At 44.8% G+C, this 25952-nt stretch overlaps 1 protein-coding gene across 1 annotated transcript in view; it reads right to left on the bottom strand.

The window, feature by feature from the left end:
- kif26ab (kinesin family member 26Ab) overlaps positions 1–22009 on the bottom strand; it is a 71325-nt gene extending 49316 nt beyond the window's left edge. Inside the window, exons 1-2 of the mRNA XM_071546513.1 lie at positions 21824–22009; positions 21316–21546 (exon numbers count right to left, since the gene is read on the bottom strand). Coding sequence (XP_071402614.1) covers positions 21316–21546; positions 21824–21886 — 294 coding nt within the window. The 5' untranslated portion in view covers positions 21887–22009. The remainder of the gene's footprint in view (positions 1–21315; positions 21547–21823) is intronic.
- Positions 22010–25952: the final 3943 nt, after the last annotated feature.

Here is a 25952-nt window from a genome sequence, read left to right on the forward strand (position 1 = left end):
AATTGCTTGCAAATGTTAATAACACATTACAATGAGCAAATTCCTCCTTAGATCAAATAAATAATTACCTTGGTCTAGAGAAGCACATCAAAGTTTGTTATCAGTATTCCACTGAGTGACCAGCCAAGTCTTCCTGCATCAAGCATCTGTGCATGAGGAGTTTACTGGGACAAATGTTAGTCTACCATGCTCTGTGTAACTTAGTCCTGTCTCTTCCTCCCTTTGACTGACAGTGAACTGCTGAGAGAAAATGCAAATAGGTTTTGCCCCAGAGTGACACTTTCAGAACAGGATAGCACCACCTGTTCAAAATGTTACTGCATCCTCTGCTGAACAATTAAAGGCTCTAGTGAATCTGCCAGTCTACCAGTCAGGTTTTAAAACAAAATACTGTTGTGGCTGTTTTCTAATATCTTGATAGGGGGTGGTGTTTGTTTTTGGCTTGCTTGCAGAGTAAATACTGTGGTTAGTTTTAATAAGGGTCATTCTACATTGAAGAGCAGCCTGCAGCTTCTCCTGTCATCCATAAAAACAGATGTCACTGTCTATCAAAAAGGGAAAAAAAATCCACCATAGATTCTGACCCCAGGTTAAACATAGATGGACTCAAATGTAATCACTCATGAATCTCTGTCAAACAACCATTAATGACCTCATGTAATGATGTGTCACCGCTGCATATGGCTGAGCCATTTGTCAGGACAGGAGTGCTTGTAATTCCTCTTAGTCAGGGGAGAATGAAAGAGAGAAACATTCACAAAAACATTTTTATAAAATAATGCAGTTAAAAGGTACAGTAAACCATGGCTTACATAAGAGGGAGAAATGGGTAAGAAGCGTGCACGTGTGTGTGTGTGTGTGTGTGTGAGTGTGTGCGCGTGTGTGCCCCTTGTGTGTCTGTCTGTCTCTTTACACCACACCCATCCATCACTCCAGCCTTTCGCCACTTGGCCAGTTAATTACCTTTTCCTGTTCACTCACGCGCATAAAGAAAGCAAGCTCCTTTCAGACTGTTTGGACAGACTTCATTCTCCCTCTCCCCCCCTTTCCAATGTCTCTCTCTCCCCCCTAGACCCAAGGCAGACTTCACTGCTTTAGCCTCGGATCCGTCAAGCTGTCATCGGCTGGGCTGGGCTGGGCTGGCTAGGGCCGGAGAACGGAGGGCGCAGACTGGACTCTGCGGTGGGTGAGTGATGGACCAACTGCCAGAGAGATGTCTTCATCAGACAACTAGCGGTGACTGATCACCACTTCACGTCAGCAAGAAACACACTTGATAAAGATGAGACAATGCTGCTCTACAGAGACTGACATAATGGTTATGTAGAGGGTGTTGCAGAGAGAACAACATGAACCGTCTCTCCCAAGTTTTCTCATTAGTGAGAAAAATCCATGTGTCAATAATGCTCGGCTGCATCACTAGATAAAGTAGCGGGATGAAACAGAATGTTTTTGTCTCCCCAGAAATCTTCCACTCGCCTGCCCATAGCAGCTCTGGAGAAAGTGAGGCAGCAGCAGGGCCGCTCACCATGTTGTCCTCACCAGGGACATAATGGATTGTGTTTATGTATACTTGCACCAACAATTGTGTACTTCTAATTAGTATGGCTGATTTTTTGGCTCCTAGAAGCTCTCGAGGTAGTTATCTTTTTCCCTACCAGACTTGGCTGCTGAAACAAACCAAAATGAGTAAATAATGAAAAATTCAACAGGCAAGCTGTGGAGAGGCAGGAGCCAGGTGCCGTCGTAAGCTCCGCAGGTGAGAGAGGAAAGAAGGGAGGAAGAAAGGCAGGGAGAGGGGAAGAGGGTAAAAATCATCCGGTACAGTCTGGGAGCACACAGCTAATGAAAAGTAGAGAGGAATAGGAGTCTGTCTTCCTCCTCTCCTCCCCTGAATCTGCGCCGTTTTGCACGGGGAGTTCACAGGCGGCTCACAGTTTGGCACATTTTACCGAAATATGACAACTTGCTTCGGAGAGCTGAGACTGTAGGATTGAGAATGCAGCTGATTTCAGGATCCAAATCCGACTGTTTCCAACTGTGTTCCACACATTTACAAAGTCCTCTTTACTCTGCAGTGTGCGCACTAATTCAAACGGTATTCAGTATTCTAAGCCATCCACTGCCGCTTGTTGAGAGATCTATTTTTGTCCAAGAGAGCCCACTCTAAAACACTCACTGCAGGGAGGAGAACGCTGATACAATAGTTACATTCCTTCCAACAGCCCAAATCAGTACTTCACTAGTACTTCATCTCCCTATTCAGCCTATATGGAGTGATGACAACCACCTGCCTCTCTCCTGTCTAAATTGTCCCACTCTTAGAGCTGCATTCACTGCACTTCTATAGGAGGATTTGCTTTTTGATTAGGAAACAGTACACTCCCGGTTCCCTGCGGTTTATTTAGAGAGAAAACAAACTGCTAAAGCTTATGGCAAGTAATCTCCATCCCACTCTCTGGCTCTTTCAGCCAGGAGGATGGAGTGAACTACTACATACACAAGTGTACACGTGATTGGTTAATTACTGAATAAAAATGCAAAAGGAGTTACTCATGCTCAAACAGAAGTAATTGCATAGGGTATCTTCACAGCATTCTGCAGATCCATCCCATAATGGGAAAATCTCAGTCTACACATCAACTACATGAATGGAATTAATAATTTTTAGATCAACATTTAATCATGTTTCCAGATGCAGCTGCAGTGAACATAAGCTGAGAAGTATGGATCTACAAATTCTAGACTCGTTTGCTTCTTTTATTTGGTTACTGCAATAACATTAATGTATGCATCAAACCCATAGTGCTTGTGTGAAAAATGCTTATTTCTACATACTCCCAGCCGTCAGAATGAAGCTGTATGGAAGTGATGACAAGGTGAAATGTTGAGTATCCTGCTACAATTATTCTCTCCACTTTCTCCTTGGAATGGACGGTACAGTAATTATGCTGGCACACTGCCACGCGGATACATATTCAACTTTTCTGTTGTTGCTGGAGTCTTAGTCTCCTTTTCCCTCTCTCTCCATGGAGTGACTCTATAGATTCGGTCTGTGGAGAGGAGGCACATAATGAGGCACCGTAAGCTGTTACTGTTAAGCATGGCTTTTTTTTTTTTTATTTGACAGATATTTCAATTTTCATTTAACTGCCCAGGTGCCAGCATGGATATTTGAGCAACAGGCTAACTTATTAGGGTCATAACACTGCAGAGATTATGGCATAAATTGCAGAAAATGGTACCACATACTAAAGGTTAGAGTCTCCCATTTTGGCACCTTAGCTCTGCTCATAAAGCAAGGCACAAATCACCATGAGCCAAGGTGAGCTGTGCTGAGCCTTCCTGTCCCATCCACTCCCAGACTGCAGTGCATTATCTCTGAGAGTGACATGCTTTGTGTCTCACAAAGCTGCTGTGTGTCAGCAGAACAATGGAACAGCAGAGTTGCAAGTGGCAGCATCAGCCTGGTGCAACAGCCAAGGTATTGCAGAGAGAGAGGGGGAATACTAATTCATCATGAAAGATGTCATTACCATGCCAGTGACTTCTCAGAGAACACAATTATCACTAATAATAGAAATTTAAACATCAGCCGAGGTCTTTCAGCCAGTAGGGAAATATTAATGGAAAATTGTTGTCAGTTTATGAGAACTAGGCATTGAAGGCTGGTGAGAGTATTGATAGGAAAATACACTGAGATAAGCACTAACCAGTTTTTGGTTGTTGTTTTTTTTCTTGCTAATTGAGATGTCTAGACACATTCAATTGAATCTCAGCAAGATAAGGAGGCAGGCTGAGCTATCTAGGGAGAGAATAGCGCGCGCTAATCCACTTACTGATTCTGAAGAATTTTCATTCAGTGTCCTAGAAAACACTTTGCTTATCAAGAATGGTTCATATGCACATTTTGCCACTTTGTCCTCTAGGAACAATGGTATACTGCAAGTGGCCTTGTGGCCCACAATATAAAGCTACTTCAACCATTTGACTTAACATTCAAATTAGTTGGTAGGTAATGATTGGTTGGGCTGGTTTGGGAGAAAAGAAAGATAGATGTTTTTTTCCGCTAAATATTTTTTCAATAATTCATGTGAAAAATAAAAAATATTTGAAGTTACACTGAATTTAGGTGAAACACAGCTCTGCTAAACAAACAAGCTTTGGACATAATTGACTTACACAACTAATGCTCAGAAACATTCAGGCAGACAGGAGAAAGCAGATCAATTTATTAAGGCTTTGTAAGTCATCCACCTGTTTGAACGAGCCCCGACTTGTACCGAGAGTTCGGACAAATCACCGTCTCAGGAGAGACAGGGAAAATGTGCAAGACTGCCGGTCTCACTTTTCTCTGCACAACCAATCACAAAAGAAGCACCAAGTTACAAAACTGGCTCTATTCCCAAGTCAGAGACGCAAACATGGGCGGACAAGGACATGGCAACTGTCATTTCTCATCACAATACGAATAGATAGCCTTGGAATTGTTGGCAGTTTTGGCGAGTTTTGAGTTCGTGCTCAAAATTGGCTGTTCTCATAACGTGAAATGCTCAATAAAAACAATGTTAAAAAAAAAAAAGAATTGACTGTTCTCTTCCTTCAAGGACTTTCTGCCTGCTCATATGAAATGTCACAATACAGCAGCGCTCAGTGAGAGCCGGGGAATACAGCTTGACGGCGAAACACGCCGTCCTGAGAGAAATAGACTAAGGCTGCAGGTTCACAGCTGAATCACATGTGTGCACAGTGGGAAAATGGAACATGCCAGACAAAGTGAAAATAGAAAGCGTGGGTCCACAATAAGATTTATGCGCTTTGCTCAAGGGTACGATGGCATTCGTCTGAGTCCGTCTGTCTGCATAACCTCTGAGTGCTGCTTTACTGCACTTAAGAGCATGAGTAACGGAGCAGTGAAATAACAATCGGCACTCGGGGAGGGAAAAGCTCTACAGTCTACAGCAGCCTCTATTCACACTGATGCGGGGTAATAGATCTTTTATATATTTATGAGTCAAGGAGAGTGGTGGGTAGCCAGATATAGCATAATGTAAGGGGTGTAACTGCTTATGCATTCCAGGGCCGATCGCTTTGTTCTGCTAATTTCATGCAGTGTGCTGAAGTCGGAAGCAGGACTTCAGAGCTATTACATGATGTCAGCTGAATCACATATTACATCCTGGAGCTGCAAACATAAAAATGAGTTTGGTAATGACCACACATCCCCACACACACACACACACACACACTTCTATGTAAATTGGGTCTGGGGATGCAGAAGCATGCCCGGTCCGTGCTCGGGGTTTGATTGTGGGACTGTGGGGGTCAAAGGGTAACTAATTGTGCGACTCATGGAGGTCAGCATCGGTGTGGCCTTCTGCCAGATCGCTGGAACACCACCTGAAGGTCTGTCAGGAAGACAAATGAACTCCGACCTCCCTGCTGATGACATCGACCCCAGTCAGCAAACACACGCCATATCTTAATCTGGGTCACAGAGAAAGCAGCAGGCCGCTGCTACCGGCCCAGACGGTATGTGCTGATGGAACTATCGCTGTTGTTTACCTGTCTGGTCTAATGCTCAGTTACTCATCAAATATCAGAAGTAAAAATCACCTCTCATTTTACATGGGGTCAATCATAAGATCCAAGCGTCTTTTCCAGTTGAGCAGAGGTAGTGGTCTATTGCTCCTCGTGTAACATGAATAAACCTTGTGGTCAACTGGTTTAAATTGGCGCACACTGTGCACACAAACTGCTGGGAAAGCAGAAAAGCCTGCTTGGTGCAATCTGGTCAATCTAACAATGGCATTCTTGTGCAAGCAGCCCTTTTTTAAAAGACCCCATAAAGAGCCAAACTTAGCTCTGCCTCCTAACTCCTGGCATTCCACAGGAGCAACTCTCAGTTTTACAGAGTGCCTCCTAAAGCAGATCAGAGCAGGAGATGGTTATCATTTTTCACCAGTCAATAATTAGCAGACTCCCTAATCAGCTGTTTGTGCAGCGTGGCTGTCCGTGCCTTTTCATTTAGCCATATCAGAGCAGACGCCGGGGCTTTTACCTGCCATGCCATCAGCCGTAATCCGCTGCCTGTACCACACTGATAGCTGACTCCACTGTCTGGAATGCACACGTACTCCTTTATGTGACAGCCTCATAAAAGAACATCCACCATCTACTGTGTGTGAAAAGGGGAGATGCCATCCTGTTGCAAAAAGAATTAACAAACCTGTGTGATGGATGGATAAAATCACATGACAATTCCTGCATGACGGAAAAGGTATTGTGATTGGAGGTCTAGGGATCATCCAAAAAAAAGGAGTGCCCTGCTTTAATGATTAACGAAATGTCAAAAAGGATTTCCTTTCCTAAACAGAGACTACAATCATGTGAGGCTGCCTGCCAAGGGGACGCAGCCAGATGGGACTTCTCCCACTCTCCTCTGGCCCTGGTTGCTCCTCTGTTTTGGAGAAAGAATGACCCAGACCGGTGTCAACAGCTGGGAAAAGCATCCCTTGCTGTGCTTTGTGAAGTGATAAAAATAACGCCGTGAAGTATCCTGCTGTGGGTTACGCCCTTAACGGGTCTGTTTTTCCTGGCCAGGAGGGTCACTGTCAGGGAGGGCTGGACCTCCAGCCAACACACATCAAGGCAGCACTTTCCTAGCCTCCATTTTCGCCCCTGTCATTTCCTGTTTTGACAGGAAACAGGAGATGATAACATAGTCTTACAAACAAGCAGAGATTGCCTCCGACCCGCTGCCAGGCTTGTCCTCAGGTGGCAGCAGACCTGTGTTTTCTTTGGAGGACCTTGTGTCCAAACACACACACACACATTATTACACACAGAAACACAAACCTAGCTCATTCTCAAGTGTAAACACGAACACCAATCCATTCTGACACACAGAGCCACTCTGGCACATGTACAAAGAAATATAGACACACCTGACATACGCCCACACACACACACATACACACACACACACACACACCTTCCACCTGTCTTCATGCCAAGCTTGAATCACCTCACATGTTTCCAGAGACCGGCACAAACAGTCTTCTGTGTGTCGAGCCCTTCCTGACAGGCTCCCAGCGGCGTGCCAGATCAACGTCACGCAAACAAAGGAGCGCAATAAAACAGACCTCCAAAGTCACGGACGCCGGACTGAAAGAGGAGAGATGAAAGCCGCGCTGGTCGCCACGGGGACCCAAACATACACTGAAGGGGCGAGCGGAGGAGCAATGTCAATATCTAGTGGGGGAGAGGAAGGGTGGGGTGGGGAGTGGTGCTGGTGGCGGAGGGGGGAGGGGGGGAGTGTGTGCTTTGAAGGCCAAGGGAGGTGTGGACGGGTACCGTCTCTTGTCCGGGCCTTTTTTTGGAATGCGGGCCTTTTATGTTGTCAGGAAGCACCTCGCAGTGAGACACAACAAGTGGAGTGACGGGGCCATTAGAGGGGCTTTGTTGACGGCGAGAGAGGGACTCAAAGGAGCGGGACACTTGACTGCCCTTTCTGATCCCTCCTCCGCCTTTGTTTATGAGCTAATTAAGCATTGTTCAGCTGCTCCAGGAGCCTCCAAGCCCTCCATCCCCATAGCGCCACCATGACTTTCAATGGCTACTGTAGGGCCTTTTACAGCACCTGCTATTGCCTAACAGCTCCCTAGGAAAAGCTTTCTGAACGGCTTTCTTGTATGGGAACCATCATCTGACAACAGCTGACTATAGCTCCCCTTTGACTACTGCAGCAATTAGACATTTATCTAACACAGAAAGTCAACATAAAGCAGAATCCTCAATGTATGTGTTTGTGTGTGTGTGAGAGAGAGAGAAGAGAGAGAGAGAGAGAGAGAGAGAGAGAGAGAGAGAGAGAGAGAAGTGTGTGAAAGAGAAAGAAACACCTGGAGACAGATCAGGTACAGTATAGTCTGACAGGTCAAATCCAGTTCAGACTTGGTCTCCAGTGACTCCTTTCGTGGGAGTTCAAGTGTGCCCCGGTTTGACCCCACCATTGGACGCTGGGGCCAAAACAGCTTCTCGCTCACAAACATGAAGACCTAAGGGCCCAGCGTGGGATGAGGGGAAGAGGAGGGGTCAGTGGACGGCCAGAATGGAGGGAGGGGGGTGTGTGGTGGGGCTTGTGCAACATCTCAAATAAGATGTTGTAATATCTGCGTGGCAGTGCTGAATACATGTCAGTAAAGGCATACTCTATAAAAAGTGAATACATGCGTGAATAAATGCATTTACCTGTGTTCAGGGACAGGCCCAGTGGAGAGGTCGGGAACAGCACATGGAAAAGAAAAAAGGAAGAGTCACAAAAGAGAACCACAGTTTATGCATTTTCAACTTCAATTCAAACCAATGTATGCTAGGCAATGGATAGTTAAACATCAAAAAATGACCTTGATCATATGATTTATTTGTGCACAGCTCCTGAATTCAAGCCAAAGTTCAGTATTGCTAGGTATGACTAAGGCCTCCCTTGGAAACCAGTGCAGCGCTTGAATGTCAAACTAAAGCTCACACAACCAGTAAAACGCTGTGTGTAAATAAAACCACACATTTCAGTTTGACCACATAATAGTTTTACGGCCCGCTGGCTGTCTGGACTTGCAGTGGACATGAGGGAATGACCCTGGTTTTGTAAGGTTTAGCTCTTATTAGCTGTTGAGTTGCTGCTGTGGAGGACAGAGAGGGGGAAGGTGAGCTGGACATAGCCAGGGGTCAGAGTCTGTGGCTGAGCAGGACTCAAACCACCGAGTGCTTACACCACCAGTACCATCCATTCCTACTGCAAACAGTAAAATTATGCAGGAATTCACCAAGGCCACAGGCACAGGTGTGCACCCTAAGAGCTTCCCTCCTTTCCACTGGGCATCTGAGGAAGGGAAGGATTTCCGCGTTGCACAGACACGTTCAAAGGCATTCCAGCAATGTTTTGTTTGATGCATAAATTTAGAGCGGTAAACAACAGCTACTATCTGCTGAGATGATTTATATGCTTCTGTGCGGGAGCATTAGGGGATGAACGCTGCCAAACAGCCCGTGGCAAAGAAACTTCAGTAGCATTCGTGTACCTAAAACACGCCACATTAATGATGGGTAATTCTAGAAAAAACAGTAACATGTAGTAACAAAACGCCCACTGAGAGCAGCTCCAAAAAAAAAGGCAGATGACAATCTATGAGCCAATTAAGGACATCCAATTGGGCCAGAGTGCAGCAATCAGAGTGGGAGGCTGCTGCTGATGAAGCCAATCAGCACACACGCACACACGCACACAGACACACACGCACACACACACACACACACACACACACACACAAACAGACAACAACACTTAAAACTGAAAAAGTTAATCTGAGATTGCAGCTAAGAGAAAATGTATTGAATAACATGCAGACACACACACACACACAAACACATTCATGCACACTCACACACTTACTCTCACACCCAGCATGGGAGGCAGGCGGCACTTAGCTGGGGGTCGGCACAATGAAGCCTGAGAGCGAGTTCCCAGAGAACTGAGGATGGCTGGGCTTTTATAGTCGACGCTGAACTGATACTGAGCAGCAAACACTGAGGATGGAGAGGCAGATTGGGACTCGTAAACAGAGAGGTTTAAGTTTAAGTGCCCCGCACACACACACGAAGGGGATAAAACAGCCCAGGGCTCTTCAGCAGGAGAGTGACATCATAAAACGGAGCCGCAGTAACAAGAGGGGATACATAAAGGACGCACCTATTAATGGGAGTCAGTTCATGGGAGAGTGGCAGGGGAAGGTTTAGTCTGGAAGCTTCCACTGGGAATAATGACAAGCTCATGATGGCTTCACTCCTCATGTCAGGACAATACAGCCTTACCAATCTGATTATCCCCCTTCTACCACTGACCACCAGTGATCTATAGTATATGTGGATTATTTACTGTTGGATTCCAAATGTGGGCAAATATGCCACTAATATTTACCCCATCTATATTCTCTAATCTTTGTTTCTCGCACTCTGCTAGGGGATGATAGCACCTTCTTACCTCGCAGTTTACCATTATTCTATTATTCTATTATTATATATTATTATTATTAAATTATTCTTATATATATATATTATATTGTGTATACTGTAACTGACTGTGTATAGTGAAATATTGTATATTGTGTCAAATGTTGTCGATTGTTTATACTTGGAACTGAGTGTATATATACAGTCAGTATATACAACCCCATAGTGTAATATTGTATATTTTTGTTTGATACTGTGAGAGGAAACATGTCAGATTTCCAGTACCCTGGTTGCAAATGGCATTAAAGAATCCTGAATCCTAGATCCTGAATCCTGCACTGACCTCTGCAGTCAGGCACTAATGAAGCATCACATTAGTTCAGGCAGAACACTGAAGTCATGCACTCCATCAGCTGATCAGCATCAGCTGTCCCATCCAAACAGCACATCAGCTGATCGCCAATCACATTCAAACAAGTCAATGAGGCGGTCTTTATAATCTCACAGCTCACACTGCTGATCATTCATGCCAATGCTGCTGTTGACCCAGGTTAATGCAAAAACTCCCTCCACCACCTGCAACCTCCTGCTGCTGTTATCTGTACACAGGGTGTTTGTGCAAGCTATCTCTGAATTATGTCTGGTTGTATGTTATGGTTTTCCTATATTTCATATTGAATGATATATTCTACTATGCCTTGGGGGTTTTATTGCACTCACCACAGAATCTCTTACATGCTGCTTAGATTCATAGGGGAGCATCCTCAAGAGCAGAGCCTTTTCCACCAAATGCAACTGTATAACCATTTGTTGCAATAAGTGTTTCTGACTGAAAGATAAATCACTGCACAAACAACAGAGTAGCTGGCACTGCCAACCCTGCTGCAACAAAGGCAGCCATCTGATAAAAACCTGTAGGAGGAACAACTGACTTTACTTAGCTTTTCCTCTATTTATCAAAGTTCAAGACACACTGTAACACCTTTATCAACTTTGAGGGTATTTACAAGTGTGAAGTGTTGGGAGAAGCAGTTATGTTGTCTGCTTCTCTCTCATCTTTATCACCCCGGTGCTCCTTATCTGGAGGAATCATGGGATGAGACAGAAAATACAAAGGACGACTGACAAGTATCAGTACTTCAAAGTTCGCCTCACGCCACTGTTGCTATTGAGGGGATTTATCAGTTTTTTATGACATAGTTGATCCATTGAGTATGTGAACAACAAAAAATCCACAATATGTCTCGGTTAGTTTGACGATGATAAGAGAGCCTTCGCTATTTTGGAAGCTGTTCAAACACTTCCCAGGGCAAAGAGTACAAGTCTGAGAGAGAGACAGAGGCTTGATCTGCCAATCGAAGAAGTACATTACAAACTCCACTGCTATCCTGACTGACTGTGTCTGGTGAAAATCCATTTAACAGTACAGTCGAGGTTGACCTTTTCAGTGTTCTTTCTACTGAGAAATTCAGATACAGATTTTTCCATGGAGGAAAAAAAAAAAGCAACTTTGCTGCCATTTTGTAGAATGCAATGCTATGCTATTTCCTTTAAAATGTCAGCAGGCAAATTGCAAAGCCAAGTCACATGTTGAAGATGAAACACCACCACCCCCCCACACCCTCCCTCCACACACACACGCACACACACACACACACTTCACAACTTCTCTGTTCCTGCTATCTACAGAGGGGATGCAGGTTTTACAGGCTTTGGTACCAGTAGGAGCTTTATTTGACATATGATATAGGACAGTAATTAAGCTAATAACTGGTTGCACTGTAGGTTTGATGGTGTGAGTGGTATGTTAGACCCTCAGATGAGCACCTAACCAGTACCAAACCCAAGGACAGCAGGGCTAAAGTAGCAGAAAGACACCAAGGTAAAGAGATGTTGTATTCTCGTCACATCCACCACACAGCCGAGTCCAGCGAGTGCTGGAGTAATGGCATTGGCCAGTCACCTTCTCCATCACCTTCTCCATTAACCAGACCATGTAGGAAGGCTGTGTGTTGAAACGAGGATAAAACACTGACTGTAATGATACAATCATAAATTGGTAGCAGTTAAGTTCAGAAAGATGGATGTCTTTTGCAGAAAAGTGGAATGGATAGAGAGACTTTGAATGTGCTTCATCTCTCTCTTTTTCCCTCCAGTACTTACACGCACATTCACACATCATCACTATACACACTCATCCTTGCTCATGGAGCGGGAGACTCAACCATGAAATGAACATGAGCAGCGTGAACTTTGACTGGCATTTTCACACAGCGCCGGGATTTATGTGGCTCTATATATCTGAAAGGGCTCCCGACAATAAAGAATAACCCGACGCATACCGAGGAAAGGCTGTAAGACGAGTTAACACAACCCATCTACTGTCACACAAACACATACAAACACACACAGAGAGGCACACATACTGTCACATAGAAACATATACCGAAACATAACATTAAAGTACACTGGTGCACACACACATACACAAACACACACACACATACTTTTCTTAACCTTTGAAGTCAACAGAGCATGCATGCTCTATTCAAGCAACACCTTGCTTCACATTCACACAGTTTCACACATTCAACCCTTGGAGCTGCCCAGTACAACCAGTCTTCTGCTGTACTTCAACAGCAGTTTGTTGAAGTCATTCATTTTCCCAACAAACATTTTACAGAGATTTGATAAGCTTACTTTTCTAACTTCTCAGAAAGGCTGAAAGATATTGACAAAAAAATCGAATTGCGATAATTTAACAGAATATTGCAATTGCGATATAAACTGTGATTCATATAATCACAAGTTTTTCTTTCTTAAACATAAAAAAAACAGATGTCAGTGTGTAGAATTTACTGAGTTCGGTATGATGAAAGGTTTTCACCAATATTGTACTTGATTCATGAACCAAAGATTACCTGGAGCTCTAAAACACCTTGTTTAGAAATCCAGTTTGGATGCAACTCTCTCTTAAGCAATTAATTGCAGCCTCTGGGATTTGTGACAGGCCAAACACTGGCAACTGTCTGAAATGGCAGGTGAGAAAGAGAGGCTCCATAAACATCTGCCTGGTTAAGCAGACTGGGAAAACAAACAAGGCAATGTCAAGTCCGACTCAGCCACCATACTCCAGTGATCCACTGTTTGCTGTGAGGAAGGGAGCCACGCCCAGACAGCCTGGAGTTTGCTGTCTGCAGATCCATCTTGGCAAGGATACACAGCACTGGCATTCTCTTTCAGCACATTGCTATAAGCCAGGCGATTTGTCTGCTACCACAAGGCCTGCTGTCAATTGACTGCGTTTTATGGAGCCAGCGGGAGATTACCTCCAACTCAGTGCTCCTCAGTCTCTGTGCACCGCCTTGGAAATTTATCTCAACAGCTATGTTTTTCCAATAGTCTGAATCAGCCTCAATAATGGGCTGCAGTCTGCCTGGATCGTGTACATCTCAGTTTACCATGACATATGGAGACAAGCAGTAGGAGCCGCCTGACAGCATAAAGCAAACACACACACACACACAGACTCACACAGACTCACACACATGCACATGCACACACACGCAGGCGGTTCCCCCTAAATTAACAAGTCAAACTGATTAATTCCCACTGGTTACACTTCTTGTTGCATTTGTGTTCTTTGCTCATTGACATTTCTGCCTTTGTTGCTCTGTTCTCATGCTCTGTAGACCTCTGCTCTCCTATAACACATTGCCCTGTCAGCCTGGACTGCACATCCATTGTTTCATTGCAGTCTGGCTCATTGTAACACATGATCCTTCACCAAACAGGGGCAAACTCATTCAGACAAGCACTATTATACATGGCGTTGACTCTTCAAATATACCAACACTGAGAAACAACAAAAGACTACAGGTGTTGTCAGATTCTTGGTATTACCTGGTGCTTCTATTCAAAGAATTCTGTCATACTGATCCTTTATAAAACAAAAATAGATCCGGTCCTCAGTTCTGATTGGCTGAGTCACGTTTGAATTACAATACTCAATAAAAGGCACACCTGTGGCCGATTATTAAGAGTTACTTTAATTGTTAAGGCAGTGACACTAACCGAAAATTACCACCCATACCATACTTATGTGTTGCTTAGCAACCATGTTGTTTAGCTACTGCTATGTTGCTTGACAGGAAAATATAGAAATCTGTAGACTCCCGCACACTGTCTTCACTTACAAGAATTTTAATGAATGACACAACGTGCGGGAGTCTACAGATGTCTACTTTGTCCTCCTCCAACGCACCTGGCGCATACGGTTGTGCAAAGATTACCTTTTTGTTAAGCTTGACAGGAAAATAACATTTAATTATTGATAAAAAAATATGATCTTGAATATTTGCATTTTTTTATTACAATGGTGTGTTACCACCGCTTCATAAAAGCAATACACCACATTATAAAAGCAATAAGCCACTTCAGGCCATGATTTCAGAAGAGTGATGAGGTTCTGTCAGGCATGACGCTTCACAGACTCTTGTGGCTTACTGCTTAATTTTCTCATCAGCTCGTTATAAGGTAATGGAGCAGCTCTTCTCCTCACTGGTTAGTTTAACTTTTTGTACCGTGGCTCTCCATGCCATTCTCCTGACTTGAGACTCAGCCACAAAATTTTTAGAAAGTGACCATGTTGATGGAATAGCTGTTATTTAGGAAAACAGGTGGACCTTGGCTTTTGACTAGCGTCAATGAGAGAGGCACAGCAAATTTCACAATAACTGAAGGCGTCAGACCTAATTCCCTGTTCTAAGCAGCTCTAAACAGCTCTGCTCAACTTGACAGGTAGCTGAGGGAACATCTGGACGCCTCTCTGTCTACATTACCACCAGATAGGGCCGCACCAGATAGGGCCAGATGGCCAGAGGAGGACACATTCATGTAAAACCTGTACATATGTGTGTGTGTCTGTGTATATGTATGTGCAGATGTGTTTGAGAGCAGAGAGCAGATGAATGCACATGTGTGCATGTGTTTGCGAGTGTGTGTTTGTGTGTGTGTATGTGTGTGTGTGTGTGTGTGTGTGTGTGTTTGTGTGTGTGAGACTGAGTGGGCATCTGCTGGGGAGCCTCAGTCAGCTCCTGTTTCATCTTGCCCACTGTGGCTCTGCTCTCCCGAACAGCCCGGAGTGAATGGCAGTTATTCCAGGCGGAGGATTCCTCAACCTCCTCCAACAGATTCCTCTGCTTTCCCCCTGATGAAAGGTGATGAGCATCAGCCTGAGTGCTGCTCAGTCCCATGCAGACCCATCAGCCCCTGCATCTGCGCACCCCAAGCCCGTTTCCTGCACCCTGCTTCATAGCAGAATGCAATTTCCTCTTGTGATGGGGATAAGTGATGGAGTTCGGTGGCAACACTGGGGTCAATCCACTTTCAGTTCACTCAGTTAAAAACGTGAATTGAAACTGCAATATACATAATAATGACTGGGCCGTCATTCCAGGACCGTGGTCGCCTCGAGGTTAGAAAAGCAGGCTTATAACAGGAGAAGGTCGGCTCGTTCGAAAAGCAGGACCAGCTGGGAAAACCTGGAAGCGGGAAAGTGAATGAGAAACGCTTTCCTCTCCTTTAACTACCACTGAGGTTGTTCCAGTGTCAACATTAGAGGGCTGTGGTTGTACTGCACAGCTCCCAGGTGGGAATGCTTGCAATTGTGTGTAAAGCAGGGTGTTGGTGAAAAAGAGCTCACATGCACAGTCAATATTCCTGATATTTTTCCTGAAAAATAGCCTTGTCTACATATATATAAATATATACAGTATATTGAATGAAAGAACATCTTTTGTGGTAAAATATTAACCTTTTTTTTGTTCTTGAAGAAAATATACTTCCTGGAGTGACTAAATCAAAACATGAATGACAATTTGTTTCTCTTATGTGTCCACTGTGCTGCACTGTTAGTCCAAGAGAACTGAACATAATGCATGCAAACACCAATCAAATTGGTCACATGAATAAGTAGCTGAAAGCTGCTGAGAGAATGAATGAATGACTCTGTGGAGGCGTGAGGCAGGGTGGGATCTGAACGGCTGCATACTGCTGAGGCGCACGCAGACACAGTACAGGAGGGAAGAGCCATGACTGATGCCTGTGGTCTCTGCACCGCTTGACACCAGATTATTGCTCTGCGGTTTAATACAGCACACATGCCATAAAGCAGAAGTCACACTGCATGCAGGGATGAAATGGAGGCACCTCTCAGCCCAGGGTCTCCTCTATCCTCCCGTCTCTTCTCTCATTTCCTCCCATGCTCTCTAGCAGGCATGCACACATGCACCGCTGAACAGGCACACAGGCACGCAACACACACACACACACACACACACACACACTATAGAGAGCCTCGGGGGCTCAGGTGCTTAGAGGTGAATAGAATGATATGGTCATGTTCTGTTTTAACTCTACCCAGCTCCAGTTTCACGACCGGAGGGAGATTTTCACACAGCCTCTTTCTATCCCTCCCTCCCTCTCTCCCTTCTTCCTTCCTCTCTCTGGCCATCCGTCTGCCAGTCACCCTGTCCTGTCCTCAGCTCTCCTACAGTGAGCCTGGCAGTGTACACCTGTTCCAGCCCAGGTCGGCCCCCTGAAACCCTAACCCACCATAAAGACTGGGAGAACTGACAGAAAGGTCGGGGGTCAGTCAACAAAGGAGAGGTAACACCCCCCCCCCCCCCAACCCGCCTGAGAAATAGTAGCCAGCCAGGTAGATCCGCAGCCCCTCCACCCATCCGCCAACACCAACACCCACCCCCCCTCTCTCTGTCTCTCCCTGACTTGCCCCCTCCCTTGCCCTCTCTCTCACACTCACTTGCAAACACACCGTCTTCTACACACAGTGCCACCAGCTACAAAGCAGAGGTCCTGCTGGCTCCTTGGCCGTGGCAGCCAAAGCCTCTGTCCCACTGCTTCTGTGAAAATTATACAGATCTGTAGGTGGGCAGGACTGGGTCAGGAAAACAGACGGAAAGCAAGCAACATAAAGTCCAATACATGAGGTTCAAGAAAGCAAAGACTAACTCATTTACACTCACACACACACACAGTATTACTGCAACAGAAATAAACACAGACACAAAAACAAAGATAAACAAATGCATATCATACAATGCCACACACTTTTTGGCCCGGAAACGTTTGTTGAATGACGTTGGGTTAAGTAATTTCCTTTTCTCCATACTTCAGGAAACAAAAGAAATTTGTAACACTTAGATGGATTCACTGTAGTACTAACAACTCTGGACTCTGGATCAAGGGTCAAATAGGGAACAAAGTAGCAACAAAACAGACATGAAGCAAAATGTGTTTTTTGTGATAATAGTTTTGTCCCATTGTTACACATTCAACATGAACAACGTCCTGTAACATGGGGCCAAATGGTACAAATAAATCCCTGCAACCACATTCATAGCCACACTCACACATAACTATCTATAATAGGTTCAGACCCATCAAGCATACGTATATCGATAGTGCATGGTATTCATTATCAGCTGGTGGTTTGCTCACTCCCTATAAAACCCCAATAAAACCTTGTTCCACCTAGATCTCCATAGTGACCTGGTTTCCCTGTGGCCAGAGGTCAAAGGTCACTAGAAAGGTGAGGCCTGGCTGCAACTGACCTCAACCTCCAACAGCTCAACTTAATCCAAATCTCCAAGCCCTCAGAGCCCTGCAGGACATTCTCTGTTAATCAGTCAGTGCACCACTGCAGCTCGCAAGGTCCCACACTGATTTTATATTCATGTGTTAGTATTTATGAGCGGGTGTTAGCTATGCTGGCCATATCACTGCCTTGCATTCTGTGCCACATTTCCAAACCCTGGTGTATCTGCCCTTGCCATCCACTTTATATTCCTTAGCACTCCCTGGCTGGCTATACCATAACACAAACGTATATTTAAAAAATGGAAAACATTTGAAAATATTCCAGGTCCCAGCCAATAATCAGTGAGAATATATAAGGCCTTTGAGGAAAACAAACACAAAGTATTCTCAGTGGCAGTCAGTGATGTAGTTTTCTGCGCTTTCAAATTGTTCTTCAGGGATTCTTTCAACGTGAGCAAAGATGCAGCCCCTTGCATATTTCATCAACAAACTCGGGTCTTTTTAACTCCCTCTCTCCCTGAGCGCTGCCTCTCTCATGGTTCGGGGGATACAAAGAGGGTTCGCCTTTTCAAAAAAGATATCAAGTGACAGCGCTTCTGTCTAAGCTGTGACCGAGGGCTTGAGCCGCTCCAGCCTGGCCATGGGTGAGGAATTACAGTCCTTACAGGTCACAATAACTCCAGGCTACAGGGCCTATACAAACCTAATGGCCTATTGTTATGACTGACAGTCTCTTTAACTTTTTCATGAGATGGCTGATGGCGCGCACACAAAAACCGCTTTCCTCTCATTTCATCTCATCAGCACGCAGGACCAAAATACTAAGTAACCCTTTCAGGTCAGAGGCATAGGTACGGGGAGTTACTATTTATGAGCTGAGGCTGGATCTAAGCCAGCTGTATAGTCCTGTGTATCTGTATCTGTGTATGGCGGCTGACTGTTGACAGAACCTTTGATTACAGCAGAGGTAATTGGTTACTTTGAAGTTGAGGTTAGCCTTTAAGAGATCATCTTTCCTCATAACATATCTCACCTAGCCGCCATGTCCAGCCACATTAAGCACAGTGTATAATTGTTGAATCCAGACAGTCTGCTATTCACCATTGAAGTCACTTGTTACTGTAGGTTTTAATTATGCGAATCAAGTGCATTAAGTGGGTGAATGCCTTTGATTAGCGGTGAGAATAAAGTCTGGAGATTGCCAGTGTCTCCACTGTTTCTGTCTGTCCTTTGTGCAAAGGGCATCTTCCCAGGCTTTTTTTTTTAATTGTCTGCTGTCTGAATACCATAAAATGTGTCAAGCCAGTGGAAACTTAAGGGTAGTAGCTCAAGGACATAATTTAGCAAGTTAATTTGGGGTTGAGCCCCTCGATACATTGTCTTAAAATATTTATAATTAGAAAAGCGCTCTAAATGTAAATGCGGTGTATTAAAAGCAATATACTGTAGTAGTATCAGCAATGTCAAAGATTGCACAAAGTTGGCAATAAATACACAAACTAAAGGCAAGGAGACACTGGAACTGTTCCTCTGAAAACGAGGCAGGCACTTAAGGGCAGCGAGCGTGAAAAAAGGCTAATTGCTGCCAATAGATGTGGAGGCAGCAGCAGACCATAAAGAAATCACTTGTCATCTTCATTGTTCTAATGCTGACCCAGCGGCTCCTGCAGCAAACTGCACTGTGATGCAGCCACTGTCCACTTATGCAGCTTCTGTACTAACCACGGCCTCCCAGACCTGCAGCCCAGTTAATCTCCTTACTTTACTAAATATCTTGGGGGACCTTAAGCAGGTTCTTTTAAGCCCAAACAGGAAAATACACAAGCTTGTCTGGAAGGCTTCTCTGTGTATTTCCCAGTGAACTTTCCCTCTCATAGTCTTCGTGTAGAAAAGCACACGCACTCGACTCAAATGCTCTTCCTTGAATTTTATGCGCTAGCTACTACTGTATTCAAACAATAAGTCTGCTGGCAGGGTGAGGGGGTGAGGGATGTCTGGGGACCAAGCTGACTTCCTCTTCACAAAAACGGGACGGCAGGCGGATGGGGAGGGAGGGGAAGCGAGACCTCGCATAAACAGTCTCCGCTCTCGCTTTCCCATGACAGTCGCAGACACAACACTGGCCAAGCCCCGTCCACTGCAACAGGTAGCGTGGAGCTCCTCACTCCCAAAGCCAGACACTCCACCAGGCCACGTGAGTCGCCCTACTGACCCTATTCTCTCCGCAGAGGAAGCTCTGTGGAAGCGGTCAGCCAGAACCACATCCACCCAACGAGGCCCAACAGGTGAGCAGCACAACCCCGACAAGACAATGGCTTTATTATCCTTCAGTCAGACAAGCCCATACCACGACCCTGGTACAATAACAGCACCCTGCCATCACTGTTTACCACCCCGGAATTAAGGCCCAATCTAGCCATCAACAAGTGCAAAATAGGAAAAAGGGGGCAGCTCTCATCCCTCCCTCCATGCTTCCACCCCTGGGGGGACCACACAGCACCTGGTGAAGGCCACAAGTATGGCTGGAGGGTCCCGCACTAAAAAGGGGAGGTCAGTTCCCATGGCCAGATAATGGCAGATGGGGGTAGAGTAAATGTGTTTAGGGGGTGGACTCACCTGATACCTGAATATAGATCTGATATGCTTACAATCTCCCACACAGATTAGACCACACATACAGAAGTCTCAAAGAGCGAACCCAGGTGCTACAGAAATGTGCCCTTGTCCCTCGTATACCTGTTCCCGTATGAAAATCAGTTGCTATGGGATTTGGGGCAAAGCCTGAGGAGCTGTAATCCAACCCGAGCTCGAGACCTTCTCTAAAACAGGACAACAAAGGAGAGCAGACCCTAGGGCGAACTCAGCCCGCCACAACAACAGCAGTCTGAGGGCCTATATTTAACAGCGGTGGGAATTGTGGGACCAGCCATACAGGAACACTTTCAATGCACAGCGAAGGTCAACTGGGACTTAACTTCCTCCTCAGTCTCCGACGCGAGCAGCTCGCTTGTTTCGACCCCCTCGCCCACCCCCACACCCTCTCCCCAACAGCAAAATAAAGAGATAAGCATTGTTTAGCTAAACAATGGGCCACTTCCAAAGTCTCAAAACCTTCAGTTTTCACATCCAAGGCCAGTATCTGAAGTCAGGCATAGAAATCAACAACTTTACAAGAGGATGAAGAGGGAGGTTTATTGCTGAATTTAAAAACCCTCAACTGGATGTAATTCCAGTGTCCACAGAAATCAATGTTAGGGGCAGTGTGAATCAGGTCAAGTACAGCCAAAAGACAAATGCAGCTCTATAATAATGTCTTGTGACATGTGGTGTTACAGCAGCTCAGACTGAGCGGCTGCTCACAAAGCTAAGGCCACACACTGCTGTCTTATCCTTACAGAGATGCGTGTCCCTTTGCCATGGTGAGTCCACAGACACATATCAATCATCATGCACTTGTCAATGATTAAACACTGGGTCTATGTGTAAGAGTATGATTGTTTTGGCCTAAATTTAGAAATTGGCATTTATTAGTATGCATTTACTAAATAGGAATTGCATTGCAGAATGGAGCAATGCAGTTTTTATAGGTAATCAGAACCTGTGGGGGTCTCATAGCCAGAAAAGCAATAGGCTACTGTTTGAAATAGAGATGAAATGAGTGGGGGGGAAAAACGATCTTTCACAAACCTTCAATGAACTTGCATCTGCCAAAGCTAGTGCTTGCTTCTTCAGCTCTGAAACTTTCATCTGACATTGTTGGCAAAGGCTTCCCTTCTCCTCCGACTCCGAGATGGGAACCGACCCTGCGCCCTCGGGGGGAGGCCGGCTGCTGCATCGCGCGTCCTCCGCAGAGTGAAGCCTTTTCCTGGGGGTTATATCGACAGAAGCCGGCGACTCTCCACTTGGACATCCCTCCACCTTCAGCATAAGGAAACGGCTTAGTTAATTGTTTCGGGGTAAAAAAAAAAAAAAAAAAGGAACAGTACAGGGAAACAGCTCCAGTGTATGCAAGTTTGATGGTGGAGTTGTTTGTCTGTACCTTGACAACCCGTTTCTACAAGAGCACAGACTACCTGCCCAACAGAAATGCAGGCTATGCGGCATATAGTATGACAAGTGGAAAGGTTATAACCTGCATGAGTACAAGCAAATCACTTTTCTATAACTTATTACGCATGTGCTATAAAACACTTACAGTGAACCTGCGGTTGTCAAGGTCCCTTCCATCATGAGTTGAATTGCCCCCAAATGAGTTCATTCTCCCAGATCAAGGTTAAACCTTCAGGAGAACTTCGCAAAATACCAAACTCAAAGGTTTTGCTGGTGGAAAATGCGAGGTAAAGCCATAGGCGAGGCTGAAGGTTACCAGTCATCTGTCAGATTGTACGGGACCAGTAGTTGCTGATCGTGAGGAACATGGTGTGAGTCCCATAACTTTACAAGCCGCGAAGCAGTTTTGGTTCAACGGGGTGCACGGCAGCGCGCAGGGGGCGGTAGTACTGCTGGAATGGGAGGGCTTCGAAAACTTTCTGGCGCAGGATGGGGGAACTACACGGGGGTTCAGGGCTGTTATTATGCCATGGAGCCGGCTGGTTAGTGTAGTGAACTGTGATTTAAAGGTAAACTAAAAGGTGGACAAAACAAACTATGACTTCCAGTCGGTGATAAGGACAAGGCAAATAACCACCAATATAAAAAAACCCAATTAGATAATTTATTTACACACACCCCCACCCCACCCCCAATAGACCATAGGCTATATTTATTTGACTTATATCACTGATATAAGCCTACTTATTATGATGTGTAGTCTTAATTTTATATCCCGCAGATTTTTGTCATTTTTGGTCTATCAGGACTATAGCCTACCCCTATGTTAGAATAGAATATAATCTGAATTTTGAATTTAAATATGAATTTGAATTTCTGTCATTCTATCTGTCTTAATTTTGCGTTTGAGCTTTTTGTTCAATGCAGAAGGTGTGATTGCTCAGTTTCAGAGCACATTAGCAACTGTTGCCTCTCCCTGCAGCTGCAGGACTGTCGCTGTGTGGTTGGTGTTGCTCTGGCGCCATCCTCTGGCGCGTGTAGGGAGCAGCCTTTCTCGCAGATTTGGAAGGGCGGGGGGACGAGGTTAAATATTTAATTTGTAAACTTTGAATATTTCATGTGGATGATGTAAGCGGCGGTGGCCACATGCGTTGCCTCCCTCGACATCTGAAACGGTTTCCCCTCTCCCTGGCCTCACTCGACCCGTTTAGGAAAACCTACAGTCTTTTGTCTTTAGGCGGCGCAACTGGTAGCAAATTATAGGCGATCTGACGGGGTTAACTTGGGGAGAATGAGGTCAAATCTCTTCTCCAGTGCCACCAGAGTTGGGAACTACGATTAAGATAATGATTAGTCTATATAAATCTTCGCATATCCCACAAGCGCTCCTACAGTGAGGCATCAATCATATTAATTGAGAGTGACATCTAAATTATTTGTGCAACCTCTATCAAACTTTTGGCAGCCTAATTACGGCAAATCTTTAGTCTAAATGCTTTAAATTATTTCTTTAATGGGTTATCAGATAGTTGTCTATTTGGTGCTGTAGTAAAATGATGCTGTCATTGCCCTGACGCGTGTTCAGGAGCTTGTCCTGATTTCTGCTATTGGCCATCACCTCTCCGCGGAGCTGCAGTTTTTATAAATAGAAATAATCACTGTCAAAGATACCTGTGATTTGTCTGCTGCAAAATTAGCGAAAAGTGTTGAATAAGACAAATTGATCATAAGAGATATCCGGGGTGAAGTTTGACACCAGGAGGGGATTCACTGATGCGCCGTTCAAGCTCCTGAATACCGGACAGTCAAAGGCAGGATCCGTTGTCAAAGACAAATCAGTTGTCTTTCTTGTCACTGTTTCCTGATCATTTCCTATGCAGTGATAACACCAACACATGAGATAAGATTTTTGAAATTGTGTGTTTAAAAACAACACACATGGACACTCTTACCTTTGTCTTTCTCTTTAGTAAGTGACTTGTAAATCCAAATATAATATCGGAGTCAACGAAGAATGTCCCCAGGTCTATGAGGCTGGGGTTGGGCTTCCCATCTCCAGAAGACCCCGATGAGTTTGGTAAAGCCATGTGGGATGTGTGTGTAGCAGCCTATATAATATTCCACACCTTGGGAGCCTATTTGATTTGTAGAGCCATCTAATTCTTAATCTTTCATACCCTCCAAAAACATCCAAAAGGTATAATCCGGACATCCAGTGAGTCAGAGAGAGCGCTCACACGTGCGCGTAAAATAATCTTTTCCAATTTCCAGTGGTCCGAGAAAACAATAGAGCGATACAATCCATCCGGAACGCAAAAAGATTTACATCCACTGAAATACTTTTTTAGCCATCCTGGGGCTGCTCATGCCTCCTGATCTTTCAGCATTGCAGGTCTGGGAGCGGAGGACCACCTTTTGCAGCTGCTCTCTGTTCTCCAGCCTCTCTCTCTCTCTCCCCTCTCTCTCTCTCTCTCTCTCTCTCTCTCTCTCTCATTGAGTCACTCATTCAGTCGTCCTACCTCTCAATTCCCCTGTCAGTCAGTGATGCGCTGCTCTCCCATCCGATTTGCTGCTGCATTTTATAACAGCCAGCCCCCACAAGAAGCTCCAGAGATGTAAAACACAATTACTTCAAATCCTGGCCATAACCAATAACGACACATTCACCATAATATTCCTACAATTTTTCTATGGGGACTTATAGTGTGTCTGTGGTACTCAATAGTGAGTTTATAGTGACATTATCGTACTTTATGGCATTTTCTTTATCTCCTATGGTACCACTAGAATATTCCTATAATACTCCAGCAGGATATTACATGTTTGCTGTGATAGGCTATGTATATGATAGGCGAGGCATATCCTCCTAATATTTATCATAGGATTAGTTGCTTTGCTTTGATTTATTTTTTTTCTAATAAGAAATTGAAGCACATTTGATATTGAAGTTTGAACATTTCATCTAGCGCAGTCTACCTGGAATAGTCTCAATATAACTGAAACCAGTGCTGTTATTGCTGTGCGCTCTGCTTTGAAGAGCGTAAACCAATATTTGAATGAAACTCTTGTGTGAACACGAAGACACTTGTTTTAAATAAGATGTTTGCAGCCATTGTCACGAAAAAAAGTCCCTTTCAGTTGGTAATGTAAGTAGCTGAGATTCCTCATCATTCCTCATTGCTTCTCGGTATTTCATGAATACGCCAGTTCCACTGCGGGCTAAACCTTGTTATACAATAGATTGAATGGGTTAGGTCAGTGAGGTAGCTGTGGTTCAGGGGATCGGTGAGCGACCTCACGATCCATTATTTCGATGTAATTAGGTTGATTGGACAGTATAGTTTATTAATGCACAGAGAAAATGTGGTTACTGTCGGCTACTGTCTTTAACCCTTCAATACAGTACTGGACTTATTGGTTTTGCCCTGCAGGTTCTGCAGCTGAGGACCAGGGCCCAGTCCCCAACAAATTGAGGAATAGTTTAATTTCACTTTTTCATTTGCAAGAAGTTAGCACTAAGAGAGAATGTATAATGATTATTCTGATCAGAGGTTTCTCTCTCTAGCCTATAGACAGATCTTAATACAAAACCTTTACCAGATGAGGGTCTGTATCTGTCTGATATGGAAAAAGTTGGGGCTGTTTACTTTCTTTAGGAATTGCTCGACAGGTCAGGGATGATGAACAATAAAGACAAAGATGCTGTGGCTGCTGAGTGGACGTGGTGAATAATGCATATTCCAGTGATGAATAAATTACTTTTGATCCCACAAACACTCCGCAAACCACAAACTCCCCCTTCCCGTCACTCACTCACTCACTCACTCACTCACACACACACACACACACACACACACAGGAACACAGTAAGACACAGCAGGCGCGCGCGCGCGCGCAGACACACTTTTTTTGGGGGGTGGGATAGGGATTGTCAGTGGACCGATAATTACAATCCATAGTAAAGATGATTTACCACGTCCGCCACCCAGTTCTCCCCTCTCGAGGAGGTGCGGGTCGCCCGACCGCTGATGAAATTCCAAGGATGAGATCCCACGGGACAGTGCTGCTACATCTGCTGCTCTTACGCACGTATAGGGAAATCGCTCTGGGCATCTCATTAATGCCACTCCAATATCTTATCCTATAGCCTGTGAAACCTTTGCAGCCTCTCCGGTGCATGAACGGGCTTTGTGAGAAACGTTTAGCAAATATTGATAGTTCTTGGGATCAAAGGCAAGGAAAAGGGGGCTGTCTAAAAAGAGGAGAGAATAATC

The sequence above is a fragment of the Centroberyx affinis genome, unplaced genomic scaffold, assembly GCF_046629955.1.
Source record: "Centroberyx affinis isolate AG114_WGS23_722 - 3 ecotype Tasmania unplaced genomic scaffold, CSIRO-AGI_Caff_v1 ptg000264l_1, whole genome shotgun sequence".
Lineage (NCBI taxonomy): Eukaryota > Metazoa > Chordata > Actinopteri > Beryciformes > Berycidae > Centroberyx > Centroberyx affinis.